Raw genomic sequence first — 18,229 nt, 5'->3', positions numbered from 1 at the left:
ATGGCCTGAGTTTTTGTGTTGGGAAAAGGGGGGTAGAGGCAGAGTTAGGTGGCTTTCAGGGGCCTTCCTAGCAGTAAAAGCAGTTTTATGAAGGGAAATTGGACATTTAAGATGGATCATGGAGGGCAGGTAGAAAAGCATGAGAAAGGAAAACATGGTACATATTTGGGTAATTTTTATTTAGTAGCTCAGTTGATTACTAGGAACAGTAACCTGGGAATGTAGACATGTGCTGTATTATGGATGATGACCCTGAATGCCAAATTGAGGGATTAGGGTATTAGGTATTCCTATTGTTAGCAAAATTCCCCAGTTTTACAGATCAGGTTGAGAAAGGGAAAATGCCTTGTACAAGGCCACAGGACTGGTACTTGAGAGCTGAGACCAGCAGTCATTTCTTTTGGACCCCAGACCAATGATCCTTCTGTCCACCACATTGCCCCCAGGACAGTGGTAGAATGAAATTAACTGCAATTACATGATTGTGACCTCCGAGGGGCAAGTCTCAAAAACATAACAGAAGCCAATTTGAGTGTTTTCTTTTTTAAAAAAGAGATTTATTTATTTATTTATTCCAGAAAAAGAGAGAGAGAGAGGAGGGGGAGGGAGAGAGAGAAAGAGAGAGAAAGAATCTCAAGTAGACTCCCCACTGAGCAAGGAGCCCCATGTGCGGCTCAATCCCAGGATCCTGAGATCATGATCTGAGCTGAAGTCAAGAGTTGGCTGCTTAACCAACTGAGCCACCCAGGTGCCCACCCACCCTGTGCACCACTTCCCCATCCCCGCTTTGAGTATTTGCTAAACATGATCTCATCCCCCCCCCCCAACATATCTAAGAAGGTAGGTCTGTGAGTAACCCCATTACAGAGAAGGTGAATTGCAAAAAGTTTAACCCAAGACCTGGCCCTCCAACAGTCTTTGGCCTGGCTTCCTGCTGACTATCTTTATTTTCAGCTCACATGTTATTTCTTAGCAAAAAACCTTCCCTAATACCCTAGTAGGTCAGGTCCTCCATTACTTAGTCTTGGAGGACAGTGTTTTTGCCTTTACAACATTTAGCAGAGTTGATAATGATATTTCTTTTGGAAATAACTTCATGTCTGTCTTCTGTCTTCCCAGCTTCATAATACATTCCAGGAGGGGAGAGATTGTGTCTGTTTACTTCATGGCTCTAGCCCCAGTGTCTCTCCCACTCCAGACACGTAATAGACATTTAGGGTTTGTTGAATGAATGAGTAACTGAGTATTCTCGCGTAAGTCATTGATATCGATGAAAGCAGTCCTTGCTTAAAAGGCAGAAGTTACTGTCTTCACTTGCTAATGAAATAATTAAATGATTGGCATTTCTTCCTCCACTGACTTTTTTTCTCAACTCTTCCAGAGAAGGTGGATTCTTCAAATATTCTTCAAATACAGGTATATGGGATTAGTGTAAAGGGCATATTCATTAGATTCTTTATCTAGTGGAGAAACTATGTTTCATAAACTGTGCTCAGGGATTTGTATAAAAATTTCATGTTTTCCTATAAGCTACTCAATTATTCCTGTAAATACTAAAGTTTGGCCAGTTCCTTTCTAAGCTGCTTCCATTTAAAAAAATTTATTTGTTCTATGTATATAAATACCTGGTCTTAGAGCCATGTCACTGTGTATATTGTCAGAAACTATAGAAAATGGTTGCACAGAATACTGACGAAGGGTCACCATTACATGAGCATCTATTAACTTGAATTTAAAAAAAATATTTTTTTCTTCTTTCTTCTGCTTTTTTCAAGAGCATCTTATTCTTTCAAGGACTGTGATTTGACACTATGCAGAAAAATTTAAAAGACATACAAACTTCAAGTTGATAGGGTTCCATCTCCTGAAAAGCAATCTACTTGAAGATGAAGCTTAATGACTCAGGGAAAAAGCTGATGAAATTCACCAGCCTCTGCTCACATAACCAGCATTTTCCTTGTTAAGAAAGCTTTTTTTTTTTTTAAAGGCATTCTGGATGTTCCTATCACATAGCTTGAAATTAGATTCTGTATTAAACATCTCTAGTCCCAAGAGACAGACTAGAATGCAGAAAGTGACTACAAAGATTTACCCTCGAGTTGAGGTGAACAAAGGGAGCGGTGATACCCCCATAAAGACCTTATGATTTAAAGAGCACAATTTTCGGGGCACCTGGGTGGCTCAGTTGGTTAAGCGACTGCCTTCAGCTCAGGTCATGATCCCAAGGTCCTGGGATTGAGCCCCGCATCGGGCTCCCTGCTCGGTGGGAAGCCTGCTTCTCCCTCTCCCACTCCCCCTGCTTGTGTTCCCCTCTCACGCTGTTTCTCTCTCTCTCTCTGTCAATTAAATAAATAAATACATAAAATCTTAAAAATAAAATAAAATAAAGAGCACAATTTTCCTCACCACCCAAGCATTCAGGTTTGGGGTTTATGTTTCTACATATTGTCTACTTTATTCAGGAATTGTGCATGAAACCTGGATAGAAGGTCTCCAAAGACTTCCATTTATCCTGGGTCTTTGTCACATATTGGTGTAGTGTCCTAGCAGTCCTTAGCTGTTTCTATTTAAAGAGGGCAGAACTAGCCCTTGGCAAAATGATGAAGTAGGTGTAAGTTACTCCCAATGCTTTAACCTCCTCTTTTTGGGGCCCCTGTGATCTCCTATTAGGGTCCCTTCTTCTCCGTCGTCCTCTCTCCTGTCATCCCCCAAACTCACCAAGGGGCTCCATATTTTGATGCTGTCTGGAATCCCAGCTGTGAGAAGGAAAGCCCTTCTGATACATTATTTCACATTGACATTTTACTGATACGGCAAGAAACACTATCTTCTAATTTTTAGGCACTACCTTTGGTCAAGTACCTTGTCTCAGTGCTCTGCGGTCTGTATTTGCTAAAGTTACCCCACGCCCCTTCTTCTCTCTACCCAGTTCTGCCCTTTATGTCAGTGTCCCTAAGGGGTGGTGCCAAGACTGCCTATATCAAATCAGCTGGGGTGCTTATTAAAGTTCAGATTTGGGTTTCCTCTTTAGAGCTGCCATATGTCTGATGGTAGCATCGAGGTATCTGCATATTAATGAAGTTCCCAGGTGATTCTTAGGTGAACTTAAGTTGAAGAAGCAGCGCTCTATGCCTTTATGCACATCATTCCTTCCTTCTGGAATGTCCTCTCACTCTCTCCAGCTTTCGTCATCCTTCCAATCCTCTCCTTTTAGGGAATCTTCCATATCCTTCCTAGTACTCATGGCCATTTGAGTAACTAGTTGAGTTGCTTGAACACTGTCAGTTCATCAGGCACACGTGCAATTATCTCTGTAAGCCCCTCAGTGTTTGGTTTGGTGCTTTGCGCACAGATGCCACTCAATGAATGCTTGATGAATAAATGACTGGTTCACTTTCTAGAAGTAGAAATATAGAGAGGGCTGTCCTTCACTCAGAAAAAACACACACACGTTTCTTAAGGTGAAATGTCAACAAGCTAGCGTGGAAAATATTTTTAGGTAGTAAATCTTTTTTGGTGACCTAGATACAAACGCATGCATGTGACCTCATTTTTTAGTTCCCAGCGTGGAAGGTCAGACATCAAAGAAAGTTGGCTCTTTCTCTTCATGGTGGATGGTGAACAAATTATTATCTGAAATAGTTATTATTGTCCATCACAAGGCTCCTGGAAGATGCACAGAGTACAGACAAGGTGATCCAAGGCCCTGACTCCGGGAGTTCATGCATGACACTTGAAAACCCTGGGTGGTAGAACTGTAGGCTGAGCAGTCTGAGGTTTCTAGAAGCCTGGTTGTGTTAACCCAAGAGCTCAGGTGCATTAACCTGGGAATGAGGTGGGCCACTTTGAGTGTGTCAAGGTGTACCCATGATCTCACTCTCTGAATGCCCGGAAGGTCTCTCCTTTTCTGGGATTCTCTAGCAATGAAAGAGTTCTGTACCAGAAAGGATACTCATACCTTGACTTTTGTAATACCCCACTAGAATGTGAGCTTCTTGGAGAATATTATCTTATTCATCTTTTTAACACAGTATCTGGCATATGTGAGTGGCTAAGAAAGCTTGGCAGACAAAACCATGAATGAATGTGTTGTTTTCCTGTCACTTTGAATTACTTACTGGTTTAAAATTAAAAAAAAAAAAAAGTCTTGACCCCAAGACAGTAGATTTGTGAGCTCTGTTGAAATTCTTGAAAAAAAAAAAAATACTGACTTATTGCTATTAGAGCAAAGTATTCACTTGTTATGCTAAAATTCAGGATCATTCTCCCCAACTCCACCCATCTTTTATTTTAGTTTTGCTTGCCCACTGCTAGGATTCCTTTCTCTATTTTGTTTTCTCCTGACCAAATGGAAAAACCTTGAGATTATTACATGACTTTGGAGTGATTTCAGACCTCAGATTTTAGCTGATGATCCCCCAAATGGATCATCTTTCCCTTGCTACGTGATGAATAGGAGTGCTTACAAAACCCTTAGTCAGCGGGTGGGGAGGCATGAGACAGGAGAGGCAAACATGAAGGCTCTTGAGAAGGTAGTGCAAACTACATACATTTATTCAGGGGGAAAGCAGGGCAGCATGGAAAGGTTATTCTGCACTAAGTATCTAAGTAGGGAGCTCTCTGCTACCAGAGAACAGTATTGTTCACCTAGGTAGCGAAAACAAACAAAAAGATGCTGCCATTTTGGAAAGCACGATGGCATAACTAATGCGAAGTGCCTGGATCAAAATCCTAGTTCCCTTCTGTTTGTACGACGTTAGTCAGTTTACTTTTATGAACCATTTATTTTTCTCATTTCTAAAATGAGAACGATAATACCTCCTTCCGGTATTGTTAGAAAGGTCAGGGACAGTGAATGCAAAGCAGTCAGTGAAGCACCCGGGACAAAGCAAGTGCTCAGTCAATGGTTTCAGTCATTATTGTCATAAATGCCAATTTATGACAGTAAGTGGGGCCCTTGCTCTGTCCTTGGCACTGGCAAAATGAATCTGAGGACAGTCCTGGCCCAAGATTAGCAGAGCAGCTTCCCTTTGAATTCCTCTTTATTTATTTAGTATTGAAAGACTCTCTTTAGTCCCCAGCTTTCTTTCTCTTACTCCTATTTCCATGCCGGTATGCAGAGTGGATATATTTAAATTCATGATGCACTTTCCCTTTTATGAGGCTTCTATAATGGAGCTCGTTTTTGGTTGGTGCTTGACCAGATGTCTTCTTATTGCACTGGAAGGAGAAGATATGCTTTGCTGAGGATGTCCGAAATATCAGGACCCTCTCAGCAGAGCAGATGAACTTGGCATTCCAAAAGAAATCAGCAAGCTAGGGCTCATGGAGGAGGACCCGCCCCCAGGTTGTGGGGGGGAATGTCAGCGCCCCATCTCCTCTATGCTGGAGGTCAGTTTTTCCAGCCTGAGGTTCTCTGCCCATGAGCCTGAGTCACATTTCCTCTCCTCCACTTAGTACTGCCATTGGCTTTTCAGCGGCATCTGCTCATTTTAGGGGCGTCTGCTTCACGCAAGCACATTTTTAAATGCAAATGCCTAGTCCCAGCTCCCAGATTCTGATTCACCTTCAGAGATTTGGTGAATCAGCACATGACCCGACGAGAATTATTTTATTCATTCAATAAGCAGGTGCTATGTATCATTTATGTGCCAGATTCTGCTCCAGGAACTGGGGATCCATCAATGAACAAAAGAGACAGAAATCTCCTCCTGTACGGAGTTTACATCTATCAGAGAAAGAAAGGCAATAAACAGAACCATGAGATAAATTATATTAGCACATAAAGAGGAAGAAGTTCTACATAGAAAAACAAAGCAGGGGAAAGGGCCATGGATTGCATCTCATGACTTTTCAATAAGTTCTTCATTATTTAAAATCCTAAATTCATCTCTCTGTTTTTGGCCGCATTGCCTGACCATCACCCCAGTGGCTTCCTTTGATGAATGAGGTGAGTGTTTCCTGCCATGGCACAGGATCCTGACTGGAGTCTCATACGTTCAACCAGACAGCGTGAGCCCCTTAAATGACCTCTCGCTGCCTGTACTTTAGAGGACCTGTCCCAATTTATTAAGCAACAAAGAGGAATTTCTCTCTTTGAAAATAAAAAAAAAAGTAATAGCAGAGAGTCCTTGTGGGAAGAGAGCTCCATCGTAACACAGGGTCACAGTCTGTTGGCCAGACCAGTAATTCGCACCCTAGATGGATGGTCAGGTAAGGAAAGTCATCCTCTGGCATCATCTCTTTGTCTAAAAGCATTTGAAAGTGCTTGTCTCGGTAGTGGATAAGAACTTAGGGTTGCTTTAATGTTGCCTTAGAAACAAATTAATGGCTTTGCTTTGATGCTTTCAGCCAGCAAGAATTACATAGAAGGCAATTCCAGGTCCTGATGAGGGAGAGTCAAGGAGTTCCTTTGAATCACCACAGCTGACAATCAATAGAATGAGATTCAGCCGCCTTGCGCCTGGGGCTGGTGGGAATGCCAAGCGTATTTCTTCTCTCCGAGCCAGGTCCTCCTTGGTGGTCAACCCTGGCTCCAGCTTCCCACAAGGAACTCATTGCTCTGCTGCCTGATGTCTCTTCAGGCCTCTGCAGTGGGGGGCTCTTCCTCACTCTTTACAAAGGCAGTTTGCCAAAAATCTGTCTTGCAGGTGCATGTTCTTTTCCTCTGACCTCTCCCTTCAACACTGGTGTCTCGGCTTTTTCAGTTGGATCTCTTTTCCCCGTCCTTCATTATGTGCCTTTCACATCTGTACCCTGTAGGTGCTGGGGTTGTCTGTTGGATTCAAAATAAATAGTGAGCAGAAGACAATCTGGGTCTTCTTGCTATGGTGCTGAAGGCTCATTTGGATGACACAATGGCTATTCCTAAGCAAGAACTGGCTGAGGACGTAAGAGTTGATCTGAAAGCACCGTGAAAACCAGCCTACCCTTGTTACAGAGTTCAGGAGATCAGGGCAGAATATAAAAAAAAGCCAGGCAGCAGAACAACATACTAGCAGCCTCTATTTCCTGCTGAATTTTTATGGAAATACACATTTGAGGAGACAGTGGAGAGGGTCAGGTAGATCTGCTTGAATCTGATGATGGAGGAAAGACCCTGAAAGGAAAGAATGAAGAAGTCCATTTCATTTAGATGATATCTGTCCCCACTCCTCCCAAACATTTGAATTTGATATTAATATAATAAAGAAACTGAAGTCCAGAGAATTCTTTCCAGTTGCTGCATTGCCTAAAACCTGTATCAGTGTTTTGTGTCCACTGATTTCACAAATTATAATTCTACCACCTTTTGAATATAATTGTGATGTTTTGGACTTAACCTCAGAAAGCCCCTTCCTTTTTCTCTGATGGGAATTTTTACAGATGCATCCACTCTTAGACATCTGTACCCTTTTGGCCAAGAGCAACTGCGAGATGCGGGTTGGGGGAGGGCTTTTTTTTGGCTGACCTAAGAGATTTCTCTGAGAATGTGTGCAGGAAGAGATGGCCAGGTAATTGCTAAAAACCCGGCAGGTGAAAGGCAGCTGTCTCTAGGAGCGTGCCAGCCCACACGTTACATCACAGCTGTTGATGCCTGTCTGTTGGAGTCTCTAATCCATAAGATAAAAGCCAGACTGTTGGAAACCTTCCATGGGACTTTTGCTACTGAGGCCCTCCTTACCCTGCATGGAAACCAAGAGGTTTTCCAATAGGTCAGTCCGAGCCCAAATCCAATACTCTCTGAGATGACTTCATACACTATCAGGGATGCTCTTATAGAACAGTTAATAATATCAGTCTTAGCGACAGACCAGGGTTTGGATCTTAGTTCAGGAATTTCCTCTCTGTCTGAGTTCCAACAAGCACTTCACCTGTCTGATCCTCAGTGATCCCATCTCCGAAATGGGCTAATAATATCTACTGCATAGGGTCATTGTTAGGGCACTGTGCATTGCACAACTCCAGGTGGTGCCATCCTCATGGGCCGTAATGGAAATGGCAACACCAGGAGCTGTGTAAAATAGCCATGTTGGCTAGTGTTAAGTATTAGATACAATACTGCATATAAAGAATTTAGCATAGTGTCTGCTGTCGTGATTATGAATAAAACCTACTGTTACTCTCTTGGGCAACTGACCATGATTTGCTGTTGTGCCATTTTGACATTTGCTTCTAAGAAACAAAATAATTTGGGGCGCAGAAAACACAATCCTCAAAGCCCCGGAGGTAAGAAAGTGTTGTCGTGGTCAGGGAATGGAAAGAATTTCCATATTCTAGAACTCAGAGGCTAGATCCTAAAAGGTCTGAACAGCTTATTGAGGGGATTGGGCTTGTTTTTAGGGCAAGGGGCAACCCATGAAAAGCTTTAAGGGGGAGTAAGAGAGTCAGATCTGTACTTCAGGAAGCTCATTTTGGCTGAAATGTGAAAATGGAATGATGAGATTTGGCAGGAATTTGAAGGAAGTGGTTGATTATATCAGTCCTAGAGATAGGCATAGGTTGGAATCTCTGTTCTGTGTTTACTCTCTCTTTTCCATACTACTCTCTGGGAGCAAATACTTAACCTTTCTGATTCTCACAGGTTCCCAAGACATTTGAAGTTGTAAATCTTCCAAAGGGTCACTACAAATTGTTTCTTTCTCCTTTTCTAAATTTGAGATCTCTACTGTATCATTTTTTATACCTGCCAGGCATTGGGATCATTTATAATTCGGATTTTTTTATAAAAGGCAAAAACAGGTCTTCTTGTTTCCTCCCTTATCCCTATACTCTATTCTTTCCGGAACCAGCAGAAAGATGTATTTAATAGGAAAATTAGCTGATACCACACTTCTGACCAGAACCTCCTAGTGAGTCCCATCTCTTTCACAATTGAAGCCAGTGCCTTGTGGTAGCCTCCAGGCCCCTCATAATCCATGCCCAGTGTGTTCCCAGCTCCAGAGCCCTGTTCCCCTGGCTCATGGCCCTCTCATCACACTGGTTCCTCTGTGTTTCCTAGACGATGCAAAGACAAGTCCCACAGGGTCTTGGCATTTGCTTGGAATTCTCTTCCTGTAGATATCCACAAGGCTTGGTCTCTTACTTCCTTCAGGATTTTGCTCCAATGTCTCCTTATCAGAGAGGCCTTCCTTAACCATCCAGTATAAAATCCTGCATGCCATGTGTGTACACACACACACACACACTCACACACACACTCATGCAGGCAGACTCCCTGTCCTAATTAACATTGCTTCCGCCCCTACCCCTCCAGCGCTTTTTAGCATCTGACATTTATATTCATTTGTTTGTTTCCTCCCCGATAGAATATAAGGTCTGCAAGGACAGAGACTTTGTGTTTTTTTGGTTTTTTGTTTTTTAATTCTCTGATGAACTCTTAGGACCTAGAAGAGAGCCTAGCAAATGATTCTAAAACACATAGTTAGGCGGCACTCATAAATAGTTATGGAATAAATGGCTGCATGATGGATTTAGAGCTAGACCTTCCACTACTCTTGTAGGTTGCTTCAGTGTCTCCTTGTTTTAGGTGGTGATCCCACCTAAGCCCTGTAGTGACTGAATAAGTAGACTCACTGACCATGAATCTTGCATATTTTGGAAATACGCTTTTTCTATTTTTCAGCCTTTTATGCAGAATGTAATTGTGCCATCTCAGCCCTCTGCTGTGTGTTCATCTGGGAAAAATGTCAAAGCTCATCTACTCATAGTGATGAGCTAAAAGGGGCTTTAGGCAAATGGTGGGCTCTTTGAGGGTCTGCCAGAATGTGCTGGGCCAGGGGCTTCCTCCCGGGCCCTGGTGAATTTCCACTGCATGCCATGAGCAGCGAACGTAGGTGAGTGTGTGGGTGGCTCTCGGACCACCCCAGGCTATGGAAGGCTCCAGTCTAGCTCCACTATGAACTTTTTATCAGGCCACAAGGCTACGTTCTGACTTAGGACTCCCTTCTTGCCACCACTTTATCTGATGTCTGAACTGGCCTTCCGAACTGCTTCCCTGACTTGGAGCAGACCCTCCTCTCTGTCAGCACCTTTCAAGCCTTAGAGGCAGAAGTGATGTATGGGCAGGGTGGCGTTTTGCCTGAGCTGGTGGGTGAATTCAGACCATGGTTTTTCAGTCCGCCACTTGGCTTTGTTTACCAAGCTTTGTGCGGCTCAGTGACTCTGTTGCTCTATTTCCAATTGCCTCCAGCCCTTCATCATATGTATACTTTGTGGTCACCGCTGTTCTGCCACATGAACTAATTTAGATGGAATTATTGCTCCTGTATTTTTTGGTCACTTGAACCCTCTGTAGAACTAATATGTGTTTTAGAATGACCATGGAAAGGATGACATCAACACTGAGAAGGAACATTTTATGGCTGGTAAAGCTGATTTCACAGCCTGCCAGACAGGAGTCCTAACACACAACTAGACCCAGGCCTATTTATCTCCCTTTCCTGCTGTGGACAGCCTGCAGATTCTAAAGCGAGATCTGTCCCCAGATGTGAGGAGCTGTGCTTCAAGATCCAGATGCCCGGCTGCTAACATATCAGGAGCACTGGGCTTGCTGAAAATTAGGAGGAAATGTGCTCTCATCAAAATATACTTTTAGGGGCGCCTGGGTGGCTCGGCCGGTTAAGCGGCTGCCTTTGGCTCAGGTCATGATCCCAGGGTCCTGGGATTGAGCCCCGCATCGGGCTCCCTGCTCACCGGGGAGCCTGCTTCTCCCTCTCCCTCTGCCTGCCTCTCTGCCTACTTGTTCTCTCTCTCTCTCTGTCAAATAAATAAATAAAATCTTTAAAAAATATATGCTTTTAAAAACTGTACTTAGTGTGTGGAAAGATTGCATTACAGAAGATTTTTTTCCCCCTCAAGTACAACTACCATTGACTTTGTAGGAAAGCTTGAGGATATCTCTGTGTTTCCAAGTAAGTTTGGAGCAATAGGACATGATTTCAAAAAATGAGGTATAAGGTCTGCTCCAGAATTTAAGATCATCAGGAGGCCTTGTGCTGGTTTTTAGAGTCTGAACTTTAAAGCATCAATCTTAATAAGGTGATTTTGGTAATGAAACAGTTTCTGGAAGGTGATTGTACTAACCAAAATTTAAAAGAAAATCTGCATTAGCAACAAGGAGAAAATTATTTAATGCATCAAAAGGTTCCCCCCCCCTTATTGGCTCTTAGCATGCATAACTATGTATTCAACAAGGCAAGGCTATAATTGAACTTTTCATTTCCAATAAGTCAATTGTGTACATTGCTCAGTGAATGGAGACTACAGGTAGAAAATCCATACGTGGAGACATTGAGTTATAAATGGTACAAAGGATTGCTTAATCACTGATGGATACTTAGACTAATGATTCACTACAGGTGTGATGGTAGTCAAATATAAACAAATCAGGTAAAAGCAATAAAAATCAGTAATTGGTCATGTTTTGGATCTGGCTCTGATGATGTGATTTTTTTTTCCCCACCCTCCCTCCATCTTATTTTTACCAGTAGGTTGGGACACTTGGAAGTCTACCATTGTACAACATGCTGCCGTTAAGACTCTCACCTACCTTTTCGTTGGGATGTCATCTGTTAGCCATTGTGGCTCTCTTATTTTCCCACGTGGACCTTGTAAGTGCTGAGACAGAAATGGAAGGAGAAGGCAATGAAACCGGCGAGTGTACTGGCTCGTATTACTGTAAGAAAGGGGTGATTTTACCCATTTGGGAGCCCCAAGACCCTTCCTTTGGAGACAAAATTGCTAGAGCTACTGTGTATTTTGTGGCCATGGTCTACATGTTTCTCGGAGTCTCTATCATTGCCGACCGGTTCATGTCCTCTATAGAAGTCATCACATCTCAAGAAAAAGAAATAACCATAAAGAAACCCAATGGAGAGACCACCAAGACCACTGTGAGGATCTGGAATGAGACCGTTTCCAACCTGACCTTGATGGCCTTGGGATCTTCTGCTCCAGAGATTCTCCTTTCAGTAATTGAAGTGTGTGGCCATAACTTCACTGCAGGAGACTTGGGTCCTAGCACCATTGTGGGAAGTGCTGCATTCAATATGTTCATCATTATCGCACTTTGTGTTTACGTGGTCCCAGACGGAGAGACGAGGAAGATTAAGCATTTGCGTGTGTTCTTTGTGACGGCAGCCTGGAGCATCTTTGCCTATACCTGGCTTTACATTATTTTGTCTGTCATCTCTCCTGGGGTCGTGGAGGTCTGGGAAGGTTTGCTTACCTTCTTCTTCTTTCCCATCTGCGTCGTGTTCGCTTGGGTAGCAGATAGGAGGCTTCTGTTTTACAAGTATGTCTACAAGAGGTATCGGGCTGGCAAGCAGAGGGGAATGATTATTGAGCATGAAGGAGATAGGCCATCTTCCAAGACCGAAATTGAAATGGATGGGAAAGTGGTCAATTCCCATGTTGACAATTTTTTAGATGGTGCTCTGGTTCTGGAGGTCGATGAGAGGGACCAAGATGATGAAGAGGCTAGGCGAGAAATGGCTCGGATTCTGAAGGAGCTCAAGCAGAAGCATCCAGAGAAAGAAATCGAGCAATTAATAGAACTAGCTAACTACCAAGTCCTAAGTCAGCAGCAAAAAAGTCGAGCATTTTACCGCATCCAAGCTACTCGCCTGATGACTGGAGCTGGCAACATTTTAAAGAGGCATGCAGCCGACCAGGCAAGGAAGGCTGTCAGCATGCATGAGGTCAACACTGAAGTGGCTGAAAATGACCCTGTGAGTAAGATCTTCTTTGAACAAGGGACCTATCAGTGTCTGGAGAACTGTGGTACCGTCGCCCTGACCATTATCCGCAGAGGTGGTGATTTGACTAACACTGTGTTTGTTGACTTCAGAACAGAGGATGGCACAGCCAATGCTGGGTCTGATTATGAATTTACCGAAGGAACTGTGGTCTTCAAGCCTGGTGAGACCCAGAAGGAAATCAGAGTTGGCATCATCGATGACGATATCTTTGAGGAGGATGAAAATTTCCTGGTGCATTTGAGCAATGTTAAAGTATCTTCGGAAGCCTCAGAAGATGGCATCCTGGAAGCCAATCATGTTTCTACACTCGTTTGCCTCGGATCTCCTTCCACCGCCACTGTGACCATTTTTGATGATGACCACGCAGGCATCTTTACCTTTGAGGAGCCCGTGACTCACGTGAGTGAGAGCATTGGCATTATGGAGGTGAAGGTACTGAGAACATCTGGAGCTCGAGGAAATGTTATCGTTCCCTATAAAACCATCGAAGGGACTGCCAGAGGCGGAGGGGAGGACTTTGAGGACACTTGTGGAGAGCTCGAATTCCAGAACGATGAAATTGTGTAAGTTCTTTTTTTATACATACACATGGGGTCGAGTGCCTTGGTGGATGGGAGAGTGGGTGCGATTTTTTTTTTTAAAACTAAATGGTACACAAAGAATGGAATATTTGCTATACAAGACCACTTTAAAACTATCCCTGCTGTGCCACACTTACCAATATGCTCCATACGGAGATCTTAATTTGGTTTTATTTTTAACTTCCGTGCTTTTGCGTATTTTAAGTACATTATAGCAATTATGATAAAATGAGTTCTGTGACACAATTTATCAAACTGCTTATGATGGGTTGGAAAATTTATATTCTATTTTGAATCACATAATATATACACAGAAAGGGAATATTTATTTATTTATTTATTTATTTATTTATTTATTTATCGAAAGCGAACATTTAGAACATCACATTAGGTCCCCAACTTTATTACTGAGTACAAATTGGGAAAGCTCAAAAAGGAAACACCTTTGAAAAGAATTTCCTGGTTACCAGGGCTGGTTGGAACATTTTTTTGCTGCTTTTATCTGATGCTGTGTTTTTGTGACAATCTAAGATAATGTTTCTGCTTACATGCTAATGCTTAATTGTGACTTGATGACCAGTCCTGCTTTTTTTAGTCTTATGCCAATGTGGGAAAAGTCATATAATTGTTATGGAGATCTAGTCTATTTTTATTTTCCGTGGTTAAGTAAACCCTTTTACCCTACGGATACAGTAACGGGGAGAGAATAAGATTCTGTCCAAGCATCCTAGTTGACAGGGAACAGGTCAAAGAAAAGAACTGGGAACAATTTACTCTTCCTATTGACACTTTACAGTGACACTTGCCAACGTTGTAACACCAAGTGCCTGGTTGTGCAATGATTCTACCATGACAGCTGCTATTCAGAGCTATTCCTTCTTCTTTGTCTGGGAGGGGGCATTACCCTCACCAAATGCAAACCAGAAAGCTGACTCAATGAGCAGTGTCCAAACTGGAAGGAAGGAAGGAGGGAGAAGAAGGAAGGAAGGAAGGAAGGAAGGGAGGGAGGAAGGAAATTATTTATGATATCTGTAGTACAGCAAAGGACATTCAAATGAATGATTATGTTGGTCGAATCACTGGCAACTTAAGAATTTCCAGGAAAGAAAAAAGTACATATAGAACAGTTTGTTCTAAAAATGGTTAACTCTTGAGTAAATGTTATGTGATATGTCAAATGCCAAGTACATTCTCTCCAAAATGAAATTTCTCCTGGGGGTATAGCTCAGTGGTAGAGCATTTGACTGCAAAATGAAATTTCTCCTGCTGAACGTGGAGGGTGGAGGGGGCCGAGGGGGAAATGGGCAGAGGGAAGAGATTTTCTTGCAGAGGCCTTCCTCTTTACCTCTCTTTGATGTTGTGTTATAGAGATGAACAATTACTGAGTGTGGTATCATGATGAAATCAAGCAAAGCAGAGATTATAATATCCACCTTAAATGTGTGGGGGGTAACTTTGGATGAATATCTATTTTATGTTGGTTCTTATATTGTTAATGTTCCACGTGTTGAAGTGTGTTTTGTTGGGCATGTATTTTACTGAAAGATAATAGTATAAAAGCAAATGAATATCCTGCATACTTAAGGAAGGATTTTCCCAGAGGCCTTGCATTGAATGGGAGCCTGCCCATGTTAGCTCATAAACTTTATTCCTTTGTTAGGAATTCTTTCTCATTATATTTTCTAATCCTTTCAGTTATTGAACCCTGTTGTATTAGATAGCACTTGTAATCCATGTAAAAGTATATTGCATGTTACTAAAGGAGTATTGAATATTATTAAATGAACTCACAAGGGTAGCACTAAAATATGACCAAATGGGTGTTTTGTCTTGTTTGTGTATTCATTTTATTTAGGATGTTTTCTCCTGAAAATTTGGTCTTGCTTTTTGCTAATGGCTCTGTACTTGTTTATTTGAGAGGCAGTCTTTCCTTATCTATTCTGCTGTCCAGGACATTACCAAACTGTAAATAAATAACCTTTTTTTGGACACAGTGTAGAAGAGGAAGAAGAAGGAAAAAAAAAGACTGACAGTGATTTGATGGGATAATTTATTCTGCCAAGCTCCATTTAAAACATTCACCCTATGCCATTAAATTGATTTAATTCTTGCTAAGGAAGGAATATTGCCAAATTCCAGCTTCAGAAATTTAAATATCTTGTGAAGATTGGTAAGAATGGGTAGAATTATTGGCATGCCATCTGTGTGTATGTGTGTGTTCTTAGGAGTATTCTAGATCAATCACTAGTTACTAGTTTAATAAAACTCTTACTGTATTTTATTGACTAAGTTGAAATATGAAATTTTAGAGATGTCAAACATTTTATTTATCAGTGGAATAAAATTACAGCCCTCCATTTTTTTCTTTTTTCTAGAATTTTAATTTTAAAGAGTCTTCATCCTGACCTTATAGAGTGCTGACAAGCTTTGTAGATGCTTACTACATCTGCTGCTTAAATAAATTTGTGTAGGTGACTGGGACGTAGCCTTCAGCTAGGCACCAAGGATTACAACATAATGTTTCTAGAAAAACATGATATTATCAAAGATCCCTTGTTTTTCTTCTTCTTCTCCTCCTCCTTCTTCTTCATGGATCATTCTTCCTCTGGAAGTTGTTTCTAATGCCAGGTCCCCACAGTCAGACCCAAGCGACAGAGTTTGTCATCAGGCAGTGAAGCTGAACCATGTGGACTTCAACCCAGTTTTTCTTGAAAAATGAATTTATGTCTCATCCAGTTCCATAGTTAATCTTGAGAGGTGACTTTCTTAAAAACCTAGAATATATAGAGAGGACTGTTGACGCCAGTGAACTTTATTAACTATTAAAATCTTCTTTTTGTTTGTTTAATGTTGTGCACAAAGCCAGAATTTATGATTCTTTCCAGAGGACCATAAAGAGATGCTTGGAAAAGCCTGGATTTAAAGCTTACCTATTTTAAAAAGCCATTAAGGAAGGTAGATATTTCTACCTTGGGTCCAACGTAATCAGGAATGGAGATCAACAGGCAGTCAGCTTTATTGATTCTTCGGTTTCAAGAACAAGATAGATTCCTAATCTTATTTATTCCTGATCTTATTTTTGTAGAAGTCATTTAAATTTATAATTAAGCATATCTTTGCCTATTCATTCACATTTTTATATAAATGAGTTGAATTATTTCAACTTGACCTTTTTTAAGATCAAAATCTGTATCTGAGAAAGATACTGATAAGTGATAAGTGGTGCTTGTAGTCTTAAATAAAGTGTATTCTCGGCAAGACATTTTAAAATTATAATGCAAAACACGTTAATCGATATAATTAACAATTAGCACGTGCTTTTGTATAAACTCAAACAATGACAAATACTAAGCCCATGCCAGCTAATCTTGACTTTCAACAGGGAATTCTGCCTAATGTTAACAGCTAATAAAAAATAAATGAAGAGCATGTTAATTTGATTTGTGGTTTGGTAGGTGATATCCACAAATTTGAAGGGCTACTAATGGTTGTTTTTTAATGATGCTAGTTTAGTGGTAATGATTATTACAAAATGTTGTTTGGTCTTCCAGGGTCTAACATGAGCTTGACTGTTCTGGAAAATAATAAGGTTAATTAACTAATGTAGATACAAATCAAATTCAATTACTTAGTTATAACCCAACAGCAATACTTTTGGAGGAGGACTCAAAAGATCATGAGCATTTACTATTACCTATTTAAAATACAGAGTTGAAAGATGAGGTATGCAGGTTGGAAAATGCATGGAATATATCGCTTAGCAAATCAGTTTCCTGGGGGCTCCTAGCTACAGCATAATTTATTAATCAATGGACCTGTCCAAAATTAATTTTGCTTCCACAATTATTAATGTTTTCAAGTATGATTGTGACTTCATTAATTTTAGGAAATATGATATGCAAGACATCCTAACAAATATAGCTGTTTGACACTAAATATTTATATTGCTTTTTCTGGAGAAAGAAAGAGAAAAGAAATAAAATTTTGGTATTATAAAGGTTGTATGGAATTATTATTATTATACTCCAGGGAAAATAAATACTTTGTTTTTGCTACCTATATTACCAGTATTCTGTTCTTGCTGTATAGAATTCCAGGGAGTAAAGACCTAGCTTTATGAGAGAGCAATTCAGTTCGGAGAGTAGGACAAATGTGTAATACAAGAAAGCAGGCAGCTGTAAAAAAAAAAAAAAAAGAAAGAAAGAAAAAGAAAAAAAAGAGATGAAACAAAAATAGTAAGAAAACTTGAAGTGGTCAGAACAGAAGAATAATTTTGTGTCTTTGGGGGAATCAGAAACGATGAAAAAGTACTACAGAAAATAATGTTAGACAAGAAAGGCCATTAGTACGTGTATGAATCCAACATACTCAAGATTTACTTTATGGAAGAAGAAGTTTATTTGCTACGTTTAACCTATTAAAATGATGGAACCATGATTTTATATTGACATAAAACTTCCTTAGGTAATATGCTAATGTAAGAAATTTAGATGAAATGATTTTAGGATTTTAATGGTTTTCTGCTTTTCAGACTGGAATATTTATCTCTTCTTAGATCCAAATCACATGTAGTATCATCTGCAAATCTAAATTATAACTACAAGAAGTGTTTTTATAAATGCGTATGTTTTCATGAATGCAGAACTATTACAAACATAAGACAGGGTAAGAGCCAAAAAACATTTTGACTTCCCATTCAACATTGCCAGGAGCCTAAATTGATTATGTGCAGCAGGGTTGTTTACTATGTCAACCAAATTGCCATGTTTACTGTTGTAATCTCATTTTCCCACTGCTAATTAGAGTTTAGGGTTATAATATAGTTATGTAAAGAAATTTTATCTTAGCAAATGAGGAGATATCGTAGTTTAGACACACTGAAGTGTTTAAATTATGGACTCTTTTCTG

General features: G+C 40.8%; 1 protein-coding gene across 7 annotated transcripts in view; it reads left to right on the top strand.

The window, feature by feature from the left end:
- Positions 1–18,229, top strand: part of SLC8A1 (solute carrier family 8 member A1) — a 314,201-nt gene that overhangs the window by 8,561 nt on the left and 287,411 nt on the right. For 6 of the 7 annotated variants that reach the window (XM_044919009.1, XM_044919012.1, XM_044919010.1 and 3 more), the window contains exon 1: positions 11,476–13,303. In XM_044919009.1, the coding sequence (XP_044774944.1) occupies positions 11,505–13,303 (1,799 nt within the window). In that variant the 5' untranslated portion in view covers positions 11,476–11,504. Of the gene's footprint in view, positions 1–11,471; positions 13,304–18,229 lie in introns of those variants that run through there. The other variant, XM_044919007.1, reaches the window with a different exon arrangement.

Source organism: Neomonachus schauinslandi, chromosome 10 (genome assembly GCF_002201575.2).
Source record: "Neomonachus schauinslandi chromosome 10, ASM220157v2, whole genome shotgun sequence".
NCBI classification, from domain to species: Eukaryota; Metazoa; Chordata; class Mammalia; order Carnivora; family Phocidae; genus Neomonachus; species Neomonachus schauinslandi.
The sequence above is the reverse complement of the archived record's forward strand: the minus strand, read 5'-3'. Positions and strand labels throughout refer to the sequence as shown.